The sequence below is a fragment of the Chelmon rostratus genome, chromosome 10, assembly GCF_017976325.1.
Source record: "Chelmon rostratus isolate fCheRos1 chromosome 10, fCheRos1.pri, whole genome shotgun sequence".
Taxonomy (NCBI): domain Eukaryota; kingdom Metazoa; phylum Chordata; class Actinopteri; order Chaetodontiformes; family Chaetodontidae; genus Chelmon; species Chelmon rostratus.
In genome coordinates this window covers 15,199,292-15,219,037 of record NC_055667.1, presented here as the reverse complement: position 1 = coordinate 15,219,037, position 19,746 = coordinate 15,199,292, and the positions used below count along the sequence as shown (strand labels likewise).

General features: G+C 41.1%; 1 protein-coding gene and 1 pseudogene across 1 annotated transcript; one reads left to right on the top strand and one right to left on the bottom strand.

The window, feature by feature from the left end:
• The first annotated feature begins 7,743 nt into the window (after positions 1 to 7,743).
• On the top strand, positions 7,744 to 19,614 carry LOC121612335 (putative helicase mov-10-B.1). Its single transcript, XM_041945161.1, has 23 exons — positions 7,744 to 7,991; positions 8,076 to 8,148; positions 10,106 to 10,269; positions 10,692 to 10,782; positions 10,892 to 11,036; positions 11,127 to 11,376; positions 11,482 to 11,589; positions 12,370 to 12,550; positions 12,994 to 13,136; positions 13,255 to 13,431; positions 14,755 to 14,867; positions 14,991 to 15,187; positions 15,334 to 15,431; positions 15,608 to 15,705; positions 16,554 to 16,652; positions 16,843 to 16,939; positions 17,026 to 17,143; positions 17,987 to 18,178; positions 18,305 to 18,376; positions 18,476 to 18,601; positions 18,676 to 18,764; positions 18,878 to 18,970; positions 19,063 to 19,614. Exons 1-22 carry the CDS (start codon positions 7,954 to 7,956, stop codon positions 18,948 to 18,950), a joined length of 2,742 nt encoding a protein of 913 aa, XP_041801095.1. The 5' UTR covers positions 7,744 to 7,953; the 3' UTR covers positions 18,951 to 18,970; positions 19,063 to 19,614.
• LOC121613433 lies at positions 12,661 to 12,759 on the bottom strand (annotated as a pseudogene).
• Positions 19,615 to 19,746: the final 132 nt, after the last annotated feature.

Genomic DNA, 19,746 nt, shown 5'->3' with positions numbered 1-19,746 from the left:
CTTTGTCAGAAAATTCTGTAATCGTCTTGAAGACTAAGAGATGTTTGGGTTCTCTGTTTACCTTTGATCAACACCGCACAGTGAAGAGTGATTCGGCAACAGATGGACCCCTCTTCAAGGAACTGAAACTCTTCACAGACTAATCTTTAGCTCCAGCATTTAACATTAAAAAAAAAAAGTAAAAATAAAGAACTGCATGACAAACTGACAAACAAGTGTGCAGTCACAACTGTCTTTTTCACGCAGAGCAGATCCAAAGCAGAACTGCTGATCAAAGAGCATATCATTTATTATACAGATGTTTTTTATTTAAATTCTACAAACAATCTACATAAATAGAATTAGTGATTAGTTTCCAATGAGATTGACTTTGCGAGTATCTCATTTCTGACAAATTAACCAGCGTCATTAAATGAAATCAGTTTTTGTAACATGCTCACTTACTGGGTTTGACAGCACATCTCAAACCTAATTAAAGAACTGGGTTATATTAAACTTGGCAATACAGTTAAGTCTTTAATTTTGCTCGGACAATCTTAATGTGAGCAATTTGCAACCCAACACAAAGCCTGTTTTTAGACCTCTGAAACCCACATCTCAGATTCTTATCAGAAATCCAAATTAGTAATGAAATGAAATGCAATTCAGTGTGATTATCAGCTCTCCCAAGACAGTTTCAAAGAGTTACAGTATGTGTCCCTAACAGAAATCAGTGACAGCTGAAGAACAGGAAAACTGACTCACTTTATAGCTTTCTAAGAAATATTGTGGAGCAGTAAATGATTGTGGAAAGAGCTGTCGGTCAGTGTATACTTTCAGTTTCAGTTTACTACCTGGATCAATGAGATGACTCTACAAACTGTGGTTGAGTCAATGAATATTTGTATAACAAACTCACTGGACTAAAGTATTCTCCACTTTTATTTGTCTTATGCCCAAATATTTGTCAGAATAAACACAAAGCGGGGTAGGATTTTATTTCTGCTGATGGCTCTGTAATTGTGAGCTTACTAACAAACGGGGGGGCTGCCTGTCAGACAATAAATCTGCAACTGTAAGTCCTCTGTGGAACTCTCTTGGCACAAAGCCCAATAATAAATCATGTCCCTGGAAAATGGGAGGACGAGTGATAGCCAGAGCCCCTCATCCAGGCAGAGCCCCATATCAACTGTGAGAAGACAAAGCATTAGCCAGCTGTGAAAGGGTGAACTAGCAACAAACCTCTCTAACAACCAAGTGTGCAATTTGAAAGCAGACTTGCAATGCTGCTGCAGGAAACAAGACCTCCATCAGATGACCTGGATATCATCCTCATACAGCAGGGCAAGGACAGAATAATTCTGATGATGATGATTGGGCCTTAAATTATTTTATTTTTTATTTTTTGCAAATTTTGTTGTAAAGATTTAAAAGGCAAGAGCACCAAAATATGCTGCTTTCTCCACGCTGGGAAACAGCAGCACTGAAACAAGACTGATCTACTGAACGCGCTCAGCTCCTTGGCACTGAACACCAGGCTTCCAACTGCATGTACCCTTCACTTGGTGCACTTTTATTGACCCAACCCGCTGGTGGGTTTGAAAAGCATTTTTTTTTTGTTTTCTTTTTTTTTTTTTTACAACAAGACAATTTATCATAGCCACAAACTTTTTGTCACATCCCTCTTCAATAATTGACTATTTTTTCCAGATTTTTAACAGCTGTAAGAACTTGGAAAAACGTTGGATACTGTATAGATTCCATTTTTTTTTATATTTGTAAAACATCAAATTCAGCTTGCTTTTTATTGATTTATGGCATTATGATAGTGCTATCCTGCACAAAAACATTTTTGAGCTCTCCCTACTTCCAGCCATGATAGTGCTGCTTCCATCGAGGTGCATGGCAGTGAAAATGAGCCCACAGTGAGTAAAAATGCAAAAAAAGAGCAAAAAGCCCAGAAGCTGCTTGGGGTTCGGAGGGTTATTGACAGTTTCGACTTTCTCTGGGACTTCCTGCATCATGTGTTCCCTGTGCCAATGACAAGATCTAACACAACATGCCAGAAACCTTGAAAGAGAGTCCCTCCAACCCCTGCCTGATGAGAAATTAATATTTAAGGAACTCCAGAGCCAAGGGAGAGAATCCTGAAGCAGGCATCCAACATAAACTCTTTCATCAAAAAGGTCCAGCAGAAGATGAATTTCCTGCGCCAGCTCAGGATCTGCTGATCCAGTTCTACACTGCAGTCATTAAGTCTGTTCTCTGTTCATCCATCAACGTGTGGTTTGGCTCAGACCAAACAGGACTGACTGAAAATCCCTGGTGCCAACCTGCTCTCCATTCAGGACTTATGCACCTCCAGTGTCAGGAAACAGGCCAGAAACATCACTGCAGACTCACCACACCCTGGTTACAATCTGTTCCAACTTTGTCACTCTTATAGGACCTGCTGACCTCTGTACACCAAAACTGCCAGACACAAGAACAGCTTCTTCCCACAGGCGTTCACTCTGGTGAACAGTTAAATCAGTCATACAGTGTCAGTAACACTCGAACAACAAAACATCCACTTACTTCCACTATATATCATATTTTTGCAGATTATATTTTTACAGTCTAAAATGCAGTTTTTAACATCTACATATCATTATGCGCTGTCAGTGTCAATATGCAACCTGTACACTGTACATAATGTATATAGACATGTACACACTCATCCACTCCATGTGCATGTATTTGCTCAATATTTCTTTGCATTTTTGTATTGTTTATAACTTAGAATACTTGACTTCCATATAGACTTTTGTTTGTTTACTGTAAATGTGTCAAAGAAAAACAGGAATTGAAGCTAAATGTAGAGCATACAAGGCGGAGCTGGTGCAGTTCAATAAATTTATTAACAAAAGGGCAGTCAAACAAAGACTTACAGAAGGGGAGGCACTAGAGGGTCAAAAACAAACTAATATGTCCATGAGGCAGGCAAAATCCTACAAAAGGGGAGCAGGGTACACAAATCCAAAAAACAAGCAAGGTCCAGGAAAAAAACAAAGAAAAGTCCAACATACAGGAAACCCAGGGAAATACACTTGACAAAGCAGGAATACTTGACACAATATGTACAACTTAAATACACTGAGGAGGAAAAACTAATGAGACACAGTAGAAAACAATCAGATAATTTCACAGGAAGTACACAGGAAATAAAGCAAAAAGTGACACATAAGGTAAATTGTGTCACAGCAGCATTGCACTATTACTTGAATAGTGAATAAGCCTTAAAACCAATGTGTGCTAACATAAAAACAATTGTAGGACTGCAAAAGTAGAATTGTTCAAAATGCCAACAGAGGGTTCTATTAATTCTATATTAATAAAATTAATAATAATAATACTCAGGTTTTTGGTCAATACAGAGTACAAGTGCAATACAAGTGCTCTTTTTAAAATCTATTTGAAGTCTGTATTCCCTCACTGTTGGTCCACTTCATCCGAACCATGCCAAGCTAAGCTGAGCTGTGATAACATGCGTTTTCACTACAGCCTCATAGCAGTGGATAGGCTGCTATCTCCTCCCAGTCCTTATTTTACTGTTTAATGATTGCTCTTAACCGTACTGAGGTACTGCTGATGCAAACCAAACATTTGTCAGTCATTAACAGTGCTATTCTTTGATCAAAACAGGTACAATGACCCAGACATGAACATATTGTCCTGTGTTTAGTCAGTCGATCAGTTTTAAATATCACAGGGAGGAATGGTGGGCTACAAACAGAAACAGCCACAGTGAGCTGAAAAGGCTTCTTAGTGTTGTTTGTAACAGTACACCTCCAAGACTTTATCAAGATGCCAGAACAAGTAAAACAAAGAGGTATACAGTATAATATAGTTTAACTATATAAAACTATTATTCCTTTTATGAGCATAACATGACAATCATTGCATGACATTAATACACAAACCACACAGTTGTAGTGTAAATGCCCTCATTCAATAGACGTTTATTAAGCATTATGTTCTCAGACTTGAAATCAGAGGTCTCAGCAATATCCTCAAGGCACACACACTCACAGTAGTCACACACAGGCTCACAAACAATACAATACAAAAGCAGCACACATACAAGTGTGGACAGGGTGGGAAATTAACTTTTGAATGTCAACATCTACCAGCCACCGACAGATTAACATTCAAATTCACCAGCTCTCTCTCACATGCACACAAGTCATTATTTTGTGTTTGAAATCTAGCCAACCACTTTGTATTTGACCAGCATTTGGCTGCGGCTGGTGAGAAACACACTTTATTGCGTTACTTGTTGTAGCAACCATAGAAAACAGGATGCATAGGCGCTAAAAAGTACAGTAACCACAATATACTTGCTTGTCACGCATACATAAAGTACCAGACTTCCTTGACAAAATGCAGAGTTTTGTGTGTTGTTATGCTGGGGGGAAATGTATAAGCTTCATGAAACTCTGTCCATGACAAATTCTTAATTATTTGCAATTTTAAAAAATACCCAAAAATAAAAAAATAATAATCAAAATGATCATTTTACCAGTCATATAATATTTTATATTTGTAAATTTTATCCTTTTTTTACATTTTCAGTTAATTACTTGTATACTTGTGAACATTTATTCAACATTTTTTTTACTCTTATCATTTATATTTTCATTTGCTCTCAAAGTTGATCAACCTCTAAAGAGTTGACTTATCCACTTGTTTTTTCATAGCATTATGTGAAGTTCTCTATGTTATGGGTTTACACAGTTTACCATTCATCAATCTCCATTTATCAATTTTAACATACTTACATCCTCTCTGACAACCGAGAGCTCCCCCTTCCGATCTCTGCAGGCATAGCTAATCGATCACAAGCATCATCTTTCAAAAAAGGCTCAACAGATAGATCATTGATCAACTCTTATGGCAGGTGATTATCTTTATACTTTATACTTATATACTTATACTTTAACCATATTAACCTTTTTAAACATATTAACCCTCTTTTCACTGCAATTGAATTTTTTAACCTTCTTTACAGGATTGTTTTTATAAGACATTTGCATTCAAAGTGATGACTTATTTCCCTAAAACCTACAGAAAATATAAAAGAAATGTAGAAAGAAAGAAGAAAAGGGATCCCAAAGAAGGGAGGGGAAGGGGAGTCTGCTGAGCCATAAAGAAGCCCATCCTCCTCAGTATTGCATCTCTTATAGAGCTGAGGGAGGGCCCATGGCTGTCATCCTAGCAGTGATATACACATCTGATACATTTCAAAAGTTTCAAAAGCATTTAATTGGAACATACATCAACTTTAAAGCACATGGGAGGATAATTCAAACATGACACACAGATTCTGCTCTCTCATCGAGCGGCACCTTCGTGTTGCTATTTTTAGAAAAGGGGCTTCGTCAGCCAGCAGATGTGAAAAGTCCCAAGCAAACCGTTTGTTAGAAACCACACAGTTCAGTGTCATGGAGACAGATCGCTTACATGCAGAGCAAAATGACTTCATGCAACAAACTGTAACATTTGTGAATTAAAGCAGTCACTATTTCTCTTCTTCTTTCTCTTCTTCTTTTTCACTGATCTCTGGACACAGACGCTTGGGCTGTACTGTTGACCCATGCCTCCACTCAACACTGGCAGGAACCACAGAGAAAAGATAGGAACATTATTCATCAAACTGTTGGTGTATGTTCTCACTGCGTGTGAGCTCCTTACTTGCTAGTGAGGTGTGTTTCCACGTTAATACGACTAGTTTCTCTGTCTTCTCTCCTTTTGTCCAGTTGCTACTGTGGCTACCCTCGCTCACTGGCTCCTGACTCAAGACAATCACACCGAGGCGTGTGGATGCAGGACGGCCCTCTTATGAAAGTCTACCTGCTGGCCTGTGTGGACGTCAGAGAGTCTCCCCAAGGCGAGCTTGTGGATTTAGACTGGTCCTCTACCCCACTGTGTGAGCGTGAGGTGTGTGTGCTAAGTGAATCAGTTGTGACGCTGTGGTGTGGATGTGCTGGATCTTACCTCTCAGGGGCTCTCTGTGGAGAAGAACTCTCCTCAGTCCTTTTAGTGTGAGAGACAGTAAAAATCAGGGCTTGTAAGGGCTTAAGTGAGCAGAGGTGTCCCCCCCGCAGGCGACCAACTCTCACCAGTTTGTGAGTGTGCAAAAATGCAAGTTTATCTTATTCTAAGGGAGAGGCAAAGACCTCCGGTGGCAGGAAACTGCTGCTTATAACAGCACTCAGCTGAGCTCTTGCAGACACCTGCAAGCAGCAGCTGGGGAATGGGACTTTCCAAAACATTTAAAGCCCCGGCAATAACATGACTGATAAGTTTTCCTTTGTCAGCCATCTTACGTCATGTTTACCTGTCGGCCATCTTATGTCAGCAAAACCAGCTGTAGCCTCTAACATGATTAAAACTGTAACAAGTAAACGTATCGTATTGAATAAGTAATAATAATATATGAAAATCTGAATGATAAATGAGAAGCATGTTAAACGAATATGAATGAGTAAAACTGAGTTTAAAAAAGTGTAAAACTTTTGTAAAAATCACAAGAATATAAATGAGTTAATAAAGACAAATGAGTATAAATAAGTATAAAAGAATATGGGTATAAATGCAAATCAAGGTATATGTAGTATAACATATGAGTGTGCCATTAAAGAATAGAACTTAGAACATGAAAGTAAATAAAAGATAAATGTATAAATCAGCAAGTCGATCTTGTTTGTTGTCTGGCAATGTTCATTGTCAGCTTGGTACTTATGGAGGAATCCTCCTCATGGTTTTGTTTGTGGTATTTTTGACGTTATAAAGATATACACTGTTTGAAGGTGCAGTGTTGACCATTGTCCCTTTAGCTACATAGCATCAGCGTTAATAGCCCCAATAATAGCAGCATCAACGATAATTAAAAGGCAGAGAGGACAACTATAACAATAAACATCCCTGTTCTCAATAACAGATGAATACTAAGTTAAATTTATACATATGCAGTGATCTCCTTTATAGAAATACATGGTAACTGATGAAAACTGACATTTTAATATCATCTAGAGAGAAATACGGCTGGTTTTAGGGTCTAAAGATGAAAATTAGCTGTGCAAACATCCTTACGTGACTCTAATAGTAATATGCGCAGCCTGATCACTTTTTTAAATCAAGATTCATATAACGTTTAAAATGATAACTTTTAGCCCATCATTGAGGTTCAGTGGACACCACCTGACACAGCAAGCCACTGAGATCTGCTTTTCAGAGAGAACTAATTCAGACTTTTTGGGCTGTTGCATTGAACAGCGGTGACATGTGGTACTTTGGTACTTTGTTTTATCATCACCACTGTTTCAGTAAATTCACATCACTTTTTCTGAGCTTTATTCTCACTGACTTTACTTGCTGCTCTTTGCTTGTTATGCTGACTGCTCTTATCAGCAGGCTGTGATATTGGTAGGGTGCCTGAAAGGTGATGATGTTGCAGTGCCACCTGCAGCAGAGTGCAGCAGGTGGGCCTGTTGACTGAAGGCAGAGGAAGACCGTGAGGGTCTTCCTCAGTAACCGATGTCTTTATGGAGTGGACATCAGGCACAAAGAATGACTGAGCTTGATAATGTAGCTGTGAATAAGAATAAACATGTTCAAACATGTCCCGGAGTGAGAAACGAAACTTGAAAAACCTCGAAGCATCCACAGAGAGTTCCGGAGAGCGCTTACAGGCGGAGTTTGGTTTCCCCTGGCTGGCAAATTGTGGGGGGGTTAGGCGCCTGCTTTGAACACCTGAACCGGGCTGCCCCTGTGATGCAGCTCGGCATCAGTAGAGACAGAGAAACACCGCCCGCGCAGGCTGCCCCGGGAACAGGAAGCGGACCCGGTCTGGTCTGGATTTCGCGTGGGACGATCAGGCAGCCCGTTAGTCGTCCGCCCGCACGCGAAGCTTTTCACCATTGAACTTTAATCATGCGTCACTGGGAGGAGGACGACGACTTCAAGAAAAGGTACGCTGTTTTTCTTTATGTAAGAGTGTGTTTGAGTGTTTTATTAATGTTTCCGGTGTTAATTAGTTTGTGTGTGTATTGTAGGGATCGAAACGATGGCGCTAAGGTGTCCAAGAAGAAGACAAGACGAGGAAGTGATGATCGCTTCCAATGCAGGGTCTGTTCTTCCTTATAGCTTTTATTGAGATCAGTGTCACTTAGATGTCGCTCTGTTTCTCCCTCGACTGCATGCCCCCCCTACACACTTACAGCTGATATTAAATCTAATTATTAGTTTTCTAATAATCTCCCTGGCAAAGTCCTCAGATACAATATACAGCATGTTGATTTAAGAAGAAAAAGATAATTAAATACATTCAATTATAGCTAAATTACCTGTTGAACCATCACTTACTGTATGGTGGTAGCTCCTTAAAAACATAGATAAATAAGATTTAAAAAATAACGTGCAAAACAATACAGAAAACATGGTGGTAGTATTAGTGGATTTTTCATTTTAATATTTTTTATTAAATTTTATCCTTTTTTAAAATTATTTATCTCCTTTCCCATGCTCTTCCTCAGTCTTTCATCTTTCCAGCCCATACACTGTTCAGAACTAACACACACACACACAGAATCAAACCCTGACAAAACCCTGTTCTACCGCTCCTTATGAAACTCTGCCAGCTGTTCTGTGTTCACTGTTCTTGTCTTCCTTGTGTTGTTTTGTCAGTGTTTTGTCTTGTGTTGTAAATTCTGCTTACATAATTCCCATTTTCACTTCTTCTATTTTATATTTTAACTGTACCGTCAGCTGGGATTCGTGTCTCGTTTCCTCCTCTGTGTGCAGGTCAGTTTGACCTGCGATGAGCAGAAATTATAAATCAAAGTGTCCTCCTTCCTGTGAGAAGCTCTTATCTTCTCATTCTCACACAATGAAAAAACTGTCTCTGGAGGAAGGACGGAGGATAAGACAGGCAGATGTAACTTTGTTACGAGTGCTTGTAAAACTCAAAGGATCCCCCACTTTTTGTCAGTGCTGGGACGGGATGAGAGAAAGATTTGAGTGTAACTTTAGATTTTAGAATTTTTGTCTTCTGAAGGCCTGAGTCCAGTACACACACTAAAAGATGTAATAAAACTGGACAACAAAGAGTCACTGTGGTAAAGAAAGTCCTTCAACAGTCACACAACAGTCACAAACTATATTCTTAGAGTTTAATTAGGTCTAAATTAAGGGTTAAAGTCTATCACACATCTGAGCACTACGAGTAAATAACTGGTAAGTAGGTGGAGGTGTCGTCAGGACTGGTGATCACATGCAATCTTTTAAATATGTCTTTTATATTATTATTATTATTAATAATAATTATAATAATAATAATAATGTTATTGTGGTGGATGAGTTATTTATTCAATATTTGATCATTATTCATTCTTATGGAAAAATATTTAAGATTTGAATAGGGCTTAAACATTTTCAGAGATTTCATGACTCACAATGAGTCATTTCGAAAGCGAAGGTTTTGCCATTTTAAAATCACTGTATGTGTGAAGGCAGGGCGGTGTCTCTTTCTCAGAAACTAGACTTCCGGTCTGGGAGAAGGCTCCTTTTGAATATCTTAAAGGTTCAGTGTGTAGTATTAAGGGAGATCTACTGGAGTAATTATGCTTTCATTATAGTGTACCTGCCTGAAAATAAGAATTGTTTTGTTTTTAGTTGAATTAGAATGAGGATCCTTATATCTACAGAGGGAGCAGGTCCTCTTCTACCGAGTCCTTCTACTTGCCCAGAACAGACACAGCACAGGCCGACTCTAGAGAGCGTCTTCTGTGTTTTTAGCAACCTTGGTGGGTTCTCCCACATCCTATTCGGGGTATTCAGTAGGCTACAATCTGTCACCTCACTACTAGATGCCACTAAATCGTACACACCGGTCCGTTAAGACACAGCTTGCTGTTATGTTTCTATGCAGTTATTTACATTTTACAAATTGCAGATTAGGTACCTTTAAGAACTGTTGAGGATACTCTTATGTCTTCTGCTGGCAATAAAAAATCACAACACAGCACACTCAGCTACTTGATAGTGGCCCAAAGACAAAGCTGACTTGAAGTGATCGTCTCCACAGGCCAGACCTCGTTATCATGACCAGTGGCATTTATTCAGGGCCCGTCAGCCAGAGGTTGTCCAAAGACGAGCTGCTGATCCTTGGATGGTCCAGGCCTCCAGACATAATGCTGCGATGGGAGTTCAAGCCTGTCCGGCCAGTCTTGCGCTCCTGAATACAGACAGGTAACAGGTGTTTTCAGCTCTGCTTGTCACTACAGTTTGTATTGTCAAACACGTTTAATATTATTTTAATCTAAAAAGTCATTATCAGTAAACAAAGGATTAACTTACTTGTGTGATGGAGCAAAACCAGATGGGACAATAAAAAACGTGGATATAGTTAAGCATAAACTGCAGCAGCTAGGATGGCTAGCATGCTGACAACAGCAGTCCACCAAGTTGCCAATAATACAGTTTTACTGTCATTAACTGGCCTTTCATTCACTACAGTCCTCCGTCTTATCTGACTGGTTTATTTCATTATGCAGCTATAACATAAGAATATACATGACAGTATAGCTGAAGTTTTACTCTGTGATTTAATGGTGATCTTCAAAGTCACACATCATAACCTTTGCTCTTTTTTCTTCTTCTTCTTCTCACAGGGCTGACGAACACGGTATCTGCATCAGCTGCATCAGCCCCAACCATCAGTTTGAGAAGAGGAAACTTTGTCTGAACGTGGATGAACGTGAGGTATTGTTATGTTATTAAGTCACCCGCTGAATCAGATATACTCATTCTTGGCTGTGGTACAATTGTGAGGCTGTGTTTTTTTTTTTTTTTAATTTTTGTTTTGAAGCAGCAGTGCGTCGTGAATCTGAAAGTGGAAAACACTGGAACACAACCTGTGTATTTCATCTCCTACATCCCACCGAAGCTGCCGAAGTACTTCACTCTGACAAATGAGTTCAAAGTGAGCAAGACAAACCCTCTGTGCCTACAGCCAGGTAATGTTACTGTCACAATGCCATATTTACTAATGGACCTGATAAACCACTATGAATACAACATTACGACCTGTTATGTCCTTTTCTCAGGTGAAGGCTATGAAATCCACGTTAACTTCAGCAGAAGTGTGGTTGGTTTCTGTCGCGTTAAACTGAATTTTGAATTCAAGCGAGACCTGCAGACCTCCACTGCGTTCTACATTGTGCACTTTATTGAAATTCACTGTTTAAGCGCCTTAGGACGGGAGCTTGCGCCTATAGCACCCTTCAAACCTCGCCTCCTCCTTTCTCGGACCCCTGAAGTTGATTACACGATTATGGATGGAAGGCCACCTCAAAGGTATCACCCTCCACTCAACACACACACTGCAGCAAATGTGAAAAATTAAATGCTGTATGTCTCCTAGTGACATATCCAACTCCTTTCATTGTCTCCTCTGACCAGGCTCCCAGATATGCAGCTACAAAGTGTGGTCCCGCTAAAAACGTATCCAATGCCAGGCTACATGGACCAGCTCCTCAAGGATCTGAAGCAGTCTACCTCCGGTAAAAGGTAGATTCAGTTCAGTTTTTGATGTCCAGCTGTAGGTCAGTAGTTAAACAATGTGTGTAAGGACTATGGAAACCTCACTGATAAGTTCTGCATGTGATGTTAATGTGTTTTATATATCACAGTGTAGCCAGTAGAAATTATATACAGCTAATTTACAACAGCAAACACAGATTATGTTTCTAGCAACATAATGATGAAGTATTGTTAATTAATGTATCTGGCAAGTTGCAGAGATATTGACACTGACATAGATATCTGATCAATATGATATCCACTTGTACCGCTTTATGAAACTTTTTCTGGTGATGTTAAGACTCTGACAGCACTTGGTTACAGTCTTGTGGTCTTGGTTTAATACAGGAACAGTCTGCAGTGACTTAAATCATGAGACACAGCGTGATTATTAACATTTAACTGAGACCACAGTCTTTCCCCAAGTGCTTTTATTGATTAAACCTAACCACAGACAAAACTCAGGATGTGAACCCCAGTGTCTGGTGTCACGGTCCTACTCTTTATTTGTCTGCTTTCCACAGCAACCACCTCCTGGAGTCTCCAGTGTGGTAGATTAATGCAGGGCTTCATTCACATAACAGTAGTGACACGACATAACGCAGGCAGCCATTACATTTGACAGCACAACATAACTGGGAGAGTTATTAATATATACAAGTAATTTGTGTTTGGACACAGGCCAAAAACATACATTCATGATGTAGAACACCCCAGCTACAATATACACTGCAATACGACTCCTTTCTTTTCCTTTGGTCTGTTTAGAAAGGCCGTACTGGAAAGTGCCTTGAGCTGGAAGAAGTATGCCGAGAAGTTTCACCTGCTGCTGTATCTGGAGGAGCAACAGATGGACGTGGACATCAAGAGATACAACATCCCCAACAATGAAACAAAGGAGGCCATTCTGGACAGAGATCTCGTCAACAGGGAACTTCTCATCCTGAAGGTTAAAATGTGCCCGCTCATTCACTCCTCATGTCCCTCCCTCACTTTGCGATGAAGGTCATTTGCACTAACGAGCACAGGGGTGATGTGATCATGCCTCTTTGTCCCAAAAAAACGTGGAAGCGCTTCGTGAGCTTGAACGTCATCCCGCTGCAGGGGCCATGCTAATCGTCTCTGGATTGATCAGACATAAATCTGAAAGAAAACAAACAAACAGGCGGAAGATTGTTGGAAGTTCAGTAGAGCATTTTTAGCACATCACAATGATCCCATGTAATTTGTGCCCAGCTGATACACTGGTTAAAGTGTAATCGTACAATCCTGACAGCAGTTTGTGATGCATTATGACAAGGACACAAAAATCTAGGAAAAACCAAAAAGACAAATTATGTCTGATATGTTTTGAATCATTTTGATTAACACTGCAACATATTCACCTGCCAGGTGCCCGGCGTGTCTGAGAACCGGCCGTCGGTGCTACGAGGCGATGCGGTGCTGGTGCGTCCAATAGGAAAAAATCTGGTCAAGTACCGCGGCTACGTCCACAGTGTGCAGCTCGACACCCTCAAACTCAGCTTCCACTCAAAGTAAGATCATAACATTACAATAACATACAATAATTCACAAATAAAAACACTGATTTATTTTACTTATATCCAACGTGTTAATATTCAGGATCCCCACACTTTGTGAATGTGTTTGCAGATTGCTGGATTGCATTGAGGATGCCATGAGATTCAGTGTTGAGTTCACTGTCAGCCGCCTGACGTTGCGTCTTGCGCACAGAGCAGCAGACCTGGCAGACAGATGTGGGCTGGGAGGGGTGTTGTTCCCTGCTGTACCCACCTTCACCCCTCAGCAAACTAAGCTCCCAGAACTCGTGTACAGTACAGTACTATATATATATATCTTTGTATAAAGTGTAATGTGTCAGTGGGCTGTGGGCCCTCCCTGTACATGTGAATGAATTATGTAAATTCTTGATCTGTACGTGTGATCACGTGTTTCATCCTGGCCTGGAATTATGGTTCTCTAAAGATACATGTAAACGTCTCTGCAGGTCTGTGCTGAGAAGGGATTGGCTGATCCAACTCGTGTTAGGAGGCAGATTTGAAATGTGAAAGAAAAAACATGCAAACATTTTCTTCGAAATCTGTAAAAGAGTGAAAGTCCATCAGAAAATGGGACCAGAACAATATTTTTTTCTGGGGGACTTTCCAATTTCTAACCACGATTCCAAAAAAGTTTGTGTCCTAGAGCCCATGAAGTAACATCCTTTATACAGTCATGTGTTTCACAAAGTGGTGAACCTCGCTCCATCCAGTTTTTCCAGGATGCTCCTTTCATACCCAATCGTGATACTATCACCTGTTACCAATCAACCTGTTTGCCTGTGGAATGATCCAAACAGGTGTTTTTGGAGCGTTCCACAACTTTCCCAGTCTTTTGTTGCTCCTGTCCCAACTTGTTTGAAACATGCTGTTGGTATCAAGTTCAGAATGAGCAGATATTTACAAAAATCAGAGAAGTGTTAAGGTCTGAGATTAATGGCTGAACGTCAGATGCAGAACACAGACAAAGGAGTAAATGAATCTTAACAGGAATTTATTGTCACAAAACCTGGATAGTGTTCCAAAGGGAGTTGATACAGGAGAGGAGCGTGCAGGCAGGTGAAGTGAGTCCTTGGGGGTGGGGGACTGGAACTGGGCAGACGTGGGGGGTTTGAGACACGAGGAGATGATCCTTAGGAGCATAGAAAATAATTTTAGTCTTTCAGAGAAGCAGCAAAGAGTACAAGGAGAGCAAAGTGGCCAAGACACATTAGCAGGCTAGTGAGTGCAACAATCTGCCGACGACAGGTGACACACAGGTTTTATCCTGTGGCTGATGAGTGTGGATTGGCTGCAGCTGTAGTGGCTGATTGGCGCTGGGAGCAGGTGTAGGTGAACGCCCATTGTGAACGCTTTGTATTGTTTTCAGTTGAGTGTCAAAAAGGATTATTAAGTTATCACATGCTGTTTTATTTCTGTTTTACACGAACTTGGTGAGGTGTTTGAAAGAGGTTTCTCATAGACTCTGTTATTCTAACGCTGGTGAAATAAAACTAGGTACTTGTCTAACCTGATGAGAGCATATGTGACTGTGCATGTAAACGTAATTGTGACTCAGCTCTGACATCATACCTGTGATCCTTCCTGTCGATAGGCTGTTTGACTCGAAGTTGAAGGAAAACCCGGAGCAGTATAAGGCTGTACAACACATTGTAGCTGGCTCTTCCAAGCCTGCCCCGTACCTGGTATTTGGCCCACCTGGAACAGGTACAGCAAGTACCAGCCTATCACTTTTCTTTATTCGTCACTGATAACCAATTCAGGCTTGACCTTTTACCCTAACGACTGCTCATTCATTGAATTTATTCTGATGGTTCTTTGTCTGTTCAGGCAAAACTCTGACTCTGGTGGAGGCCATCAAACAGCTCAACAAAAACCTGTCCTCCTGCCACATCCTGGCCTGCGCTCCCTGCAACAGCGCCGCTGATCTGCTCTGCCAGAAGATCGTGGCCAGCGTGGACAAGCGTTTAGTGTTCCGCATGTACGCCAACAGCTGTGATGCAAACTGTGTCCCAGGAGAGCTCAAGGTCAGTGGTGGGACATTCGAGGCATGATGTTGGTCACAGTGAGATTGTCTAGCACCATTCACTTGCTCTTCTTGCTACAATACTGCCGCACTTCCTGCTGCTTCATGACTTTTGTGTACTATCTAACCTTTGCTTCGCTTTCACAGGCATGCTCTAACCTGAAAGGGCAGTGTTTCGTTTTTCCCACTAAAGAGAAGCTGATGGAGTATCGGATCGTGGTCACCACCCTGTTTACTGCTGGGAGGTAGTGAAAGACTCCGACTTGCTGCACGACATGATAAAAATGTTGCATTTCACTGTTGCATGTGATAGTATTCACATTCACATTCTCTGCCACCCAAAATACAAACGGTCAACTCTACTGGTGAGCTTCCGTGTAGGCAAGTTTGCTGCTGCTCATGTATTCTCCGATCACTGCAGGCTGGTCACAGGAGGTATCCCTGAAGGTCATTTCACGCACATCTTTGTGGATGAGGCAGGACAAGCCACAGAGACCGAATGTTTAATCCCATTGGCAGGTAAGAAGACAAACAGCAGTGTGCTCTCTGTGGCCGCACTGAACTTCACACAACAATAAAACAGAATGTGATAACCTGCTAACAAGTTGGGACAGGAGCAACAAAAGACTGAGAAAGTTGTGGAATGCTCCAAAAACACCTGTTTGGATCATTCCACAGGTAAACAGGTTGATTGGTAACCGGTGATAGCATCATGATTGGGTATGAAAGGAGCATCCTGGAAAGGCTCATGGCTACTCCACACATACACGAGTGTATTTGAAAGCAGAGATTCTTATCTCCGTCATTCTCAAAAAAAAAAATCCTGTCCTAGTACGCTCTGTCTTAAAAAAATTAAAACACAAAAACACAATTCTAGTGCTGTCAAGAGGAGCAGTACAACCCTAACCCTAAATCCATGTTGGCCAATCAGAAGCCTGAAAAAAGCTATTGCTGGTAGGCTACTTGCAGCTAGAGGTCTGACTGGATGATGTTGGTGGCGGAGTCTGTGTCTTGGGAGCGTTGGATTATGTAGCAGTGACCTCCACAGTGCTTTCTGACGCCTCTGTTCCTTGATACAAGCGGAGGAGTAACTGTGCATCTATGTGTAAACATATAAAAAGTCCTGTTAGCAAGGTTAGACTGTCCACCATTGCACAAAATCGCGGCACACTGTGTGTACCTGTCTGCACGTCAACACTGCAAACAGAGTTTCTGAACATCTTCACCCTGAAGGGAGTTTTTCAAACCGTTGTGTTCAACCGTTTGCAAATGATTCCACTCCGTTTTTAATTCCATGTTACACAGGGTCCAAACTTTTTGAAATCAGGCTCGTTGATGTGCTGACTTTTGTTTTCTGTGGAACAAAGGGCTCCTCCGTGCAGAGTCTGGTCAGGTTGTTCTGGCTGGAGACCCCAAGCAGCTCGGACCCATTGTCAGATCCCCCTTTGCTCTAGAATACGGCATGGGTACGTACGACACACTCACACATGCATCCTCCTGTTTACAACTCTGTAGTCTGTATAGCGGAGGATACTTAGTTCTGCTGATCAGTTTTTGTTACACAGACTTTAGCTTGAAACCACAGTCTTGCTCTACTTGTGTGTGTGTGTGTATTTGTGGTGTGCCTGGAGTTAAACGGCTCTGCTCTGTCTGCAGGAGTGTCCCTGTTGGAGCGCATGATGAATCATTATGCTAACAACCTGAAGAACGAGGACAACAGCCGCTTTGTCATCCAGCTGCTGCACAACTACAGGTGTGGTAGCAGAGCTGCTTATGGGTCACTCCCTGACAGAAATGATTGGTTTGATTTGATCGTCTGTATTCGTTTGTGTTTGTCAGGTCCCACCCTGACATCCTGGAGTTTCCCAGTGAGAAATTCTATGAGAGAAAGCTGAAGGCTTGCGCGAATGAAGTTGAACGTAACTCCCTCTGCGGATTGGAATTCCTCCCAACGAAGGTAATGGTTCCTCTTTCCGCACACACAAACTGTACAGTGCCCGTGCAAATGGATTATTAAGAGTTCAAATCATGGAAAGTGACCAATGTGCCTGCACCTCAGTGTTAGGATTTTCAGATTTCTCCCTGTTTATATCACTGTATGTTGAATGTCTTTGGGTTTTAGACCGTCGGTTGGAAATAACAAGCAGTTTGAAGACGTCAACTTTTGAAACTTCTGACAATGCACATAACTGTTCTAATGCTCACTTTCAGGGTCAGTTTTCTTTTCTTTTCTGAAGGACAATGCATTTAACATCTTGATGAGTTATTTCACTGATTAAAATTAAAATTAAACATCTCTGATTATGAAATACTGTGTTCATTGTGGATGACACAGAAAAGTCAGATTGATTTCCATTTCATCAGTGACTTGCCTGTGCTTAAACACACAAACAAGCCTCATACTATTAACAAGAATCCAGCCCTATAACTGACTCTGTGTATTTATTGTATCGAGTCAGGCCACCTTATCTCATCCTGACCTTGGACACTGAGTGAGACACTAACAGAGTGAGACACTAACAGAGTGAGGGACTAACAATTGTAATTTCCACAGAAATGAAAGTAAAATATAAGGTTTCTTCACATTTTCTTCTCGGTCACTGTGACAGTGTATAACAGCTCATGGAGTCTAGAGTCAGTGTGTATAAAACTTGGTTTAACATTGTGAACTGTGGCAAATGTTTTTTAATCCCAGCTTGAAGTTTGTTCCACCTCACAGTAACACAGTATCCAAAACACTTTCTTTATATTTCAGAATATACACTAAATATTACTAAAGCATATCTCACGGATCTCTCAGGGCTTCCCGGTGATCTTCCATGGTGTGTCCGGTGTTAACGAGCGTGAGGCCAGCAGTCCCTCAGTCTTCAACAGAGCAGAGGTACTGGTGCTGATAGACTATATCAAGAAACTGCTGCAGACAAGCAACGAGAGGGGCCGGGCTACCATCTTACCCAGTGACATAGGCATCATCGCCCCCTACAGGAAACAGGTCCCAATTAAATTCAATTTAACACACTTAGAGTACAACACTTTAGTACAAATGAACTCATGTTGACGTGAAAACATTTAAAGACATGGATTGAAAACTGATGCTGTTTTTTTGGGTGTCATGCAGGTGCAGAAAATCCATCAGGCCCTGGACAAAGTTGGAAAAGACCTTAAAATAAAGGATCTGAGCGGCCTTAAGGTAACTAAATATCCCATACTGACATAACATGAAACACACAGCACAAGCAGTGTCTCAAGTGTGTTTGTATATATGTGTGTGTGTGTGTGTGTGTGTCAGGTGGGTTCAGTGGAAGAGTTCCAAGGTCAGGAGAGGAGAGTGATCTTGGTGTCTACAGTTCGAAGCCACCACGCTCAGGGAGGGTTCGATGAAAAGTTCAACCTCGGCTTTGTCAAGAATGACAAGGTATATAACACCAACACATGCACTCTGTATGTACGCACAAAAACATCATTCTGACACACTCGTTCCCTGTCCAGAGATTCAACGTGGCTGTGACTCGAGCTAAAGCCCTGCTGATTGTGGTGGGAAACCCCTCAGCGCTGGCCAAAGATGACACCTGGAGCGAGTATGTGTCACGTGGCTACATCTGGTCTCTGCTGGCAGCATACACACATTAACACCTCAGTTTAACCTTAAATTCTGTTAACTGTCTCTCTTTCCCGCCCCGCTCGTCTGCAGGTTCATTAAGTACTGCAAAGATAATGGAGGCTTCACTCAAGCAGAGGAAGACAATGTGACTCACTGCCTGTAAGATCGACACTGAGGCTGAAGGTGACAAATGCACATCTTTACTTTCGTGTCCCTCACATTTTGAACTGATGTTAAAATTGCCCACCTTACTTTTCTTCTGTGACTCCTTTCAGTGGACCACCGAGAGTGCCTTTCAGCAGCTCGTGGACCTGGAGTTGAGGGCCGACCTGTGAGGGAAAGGGGCTGCTCAGACTTCCATCCTGAGCACTCAAAGGGATTCATTTTGCTTTTAGACTGGTATATTTCTTCACCAGATGCTTTAAACAAAAGGTTGAACCTTTTTTATTTTTGCATTTATCTCTAAAAAGGCTTCATGGCACATTAAAGGTACACAGCCGCCATTCATGAGACCAAAATAACAGTCTACAATATCTGTTTAATGTCAGCTATATGAACTTGACCAAAGGTCGCGAAGGACAGGGAGCTAAATAATTTAGTGTGACCTATTTGAAATGAAATTTTACCAACCAAAACTGTGAGTCTCAAGTGTTCTTGGGTTTTCGACTTTTGACCTATCATCACTGCTCCTGTAGAATCATGTAGTTTATTTGTAGGTTCACTGAAGCGAGTGTTAAGTATGAAGCTTCAACTTTACTTTTGAATCACTATGACTCAATAGAACTATTTTTATTGATGATGACCAAATAAAACATGTCTATGGCCTATTTTGAACTGTTGTCTGACTTAAAAAAAAAAACAAAACTTGTTTTATAACATGAAGTTGATGGTGAAAACTAACAGAAGTCATTTTGCTGATGGTTAGACGAACCATACGAACCATAGTATAATTGTAAAAA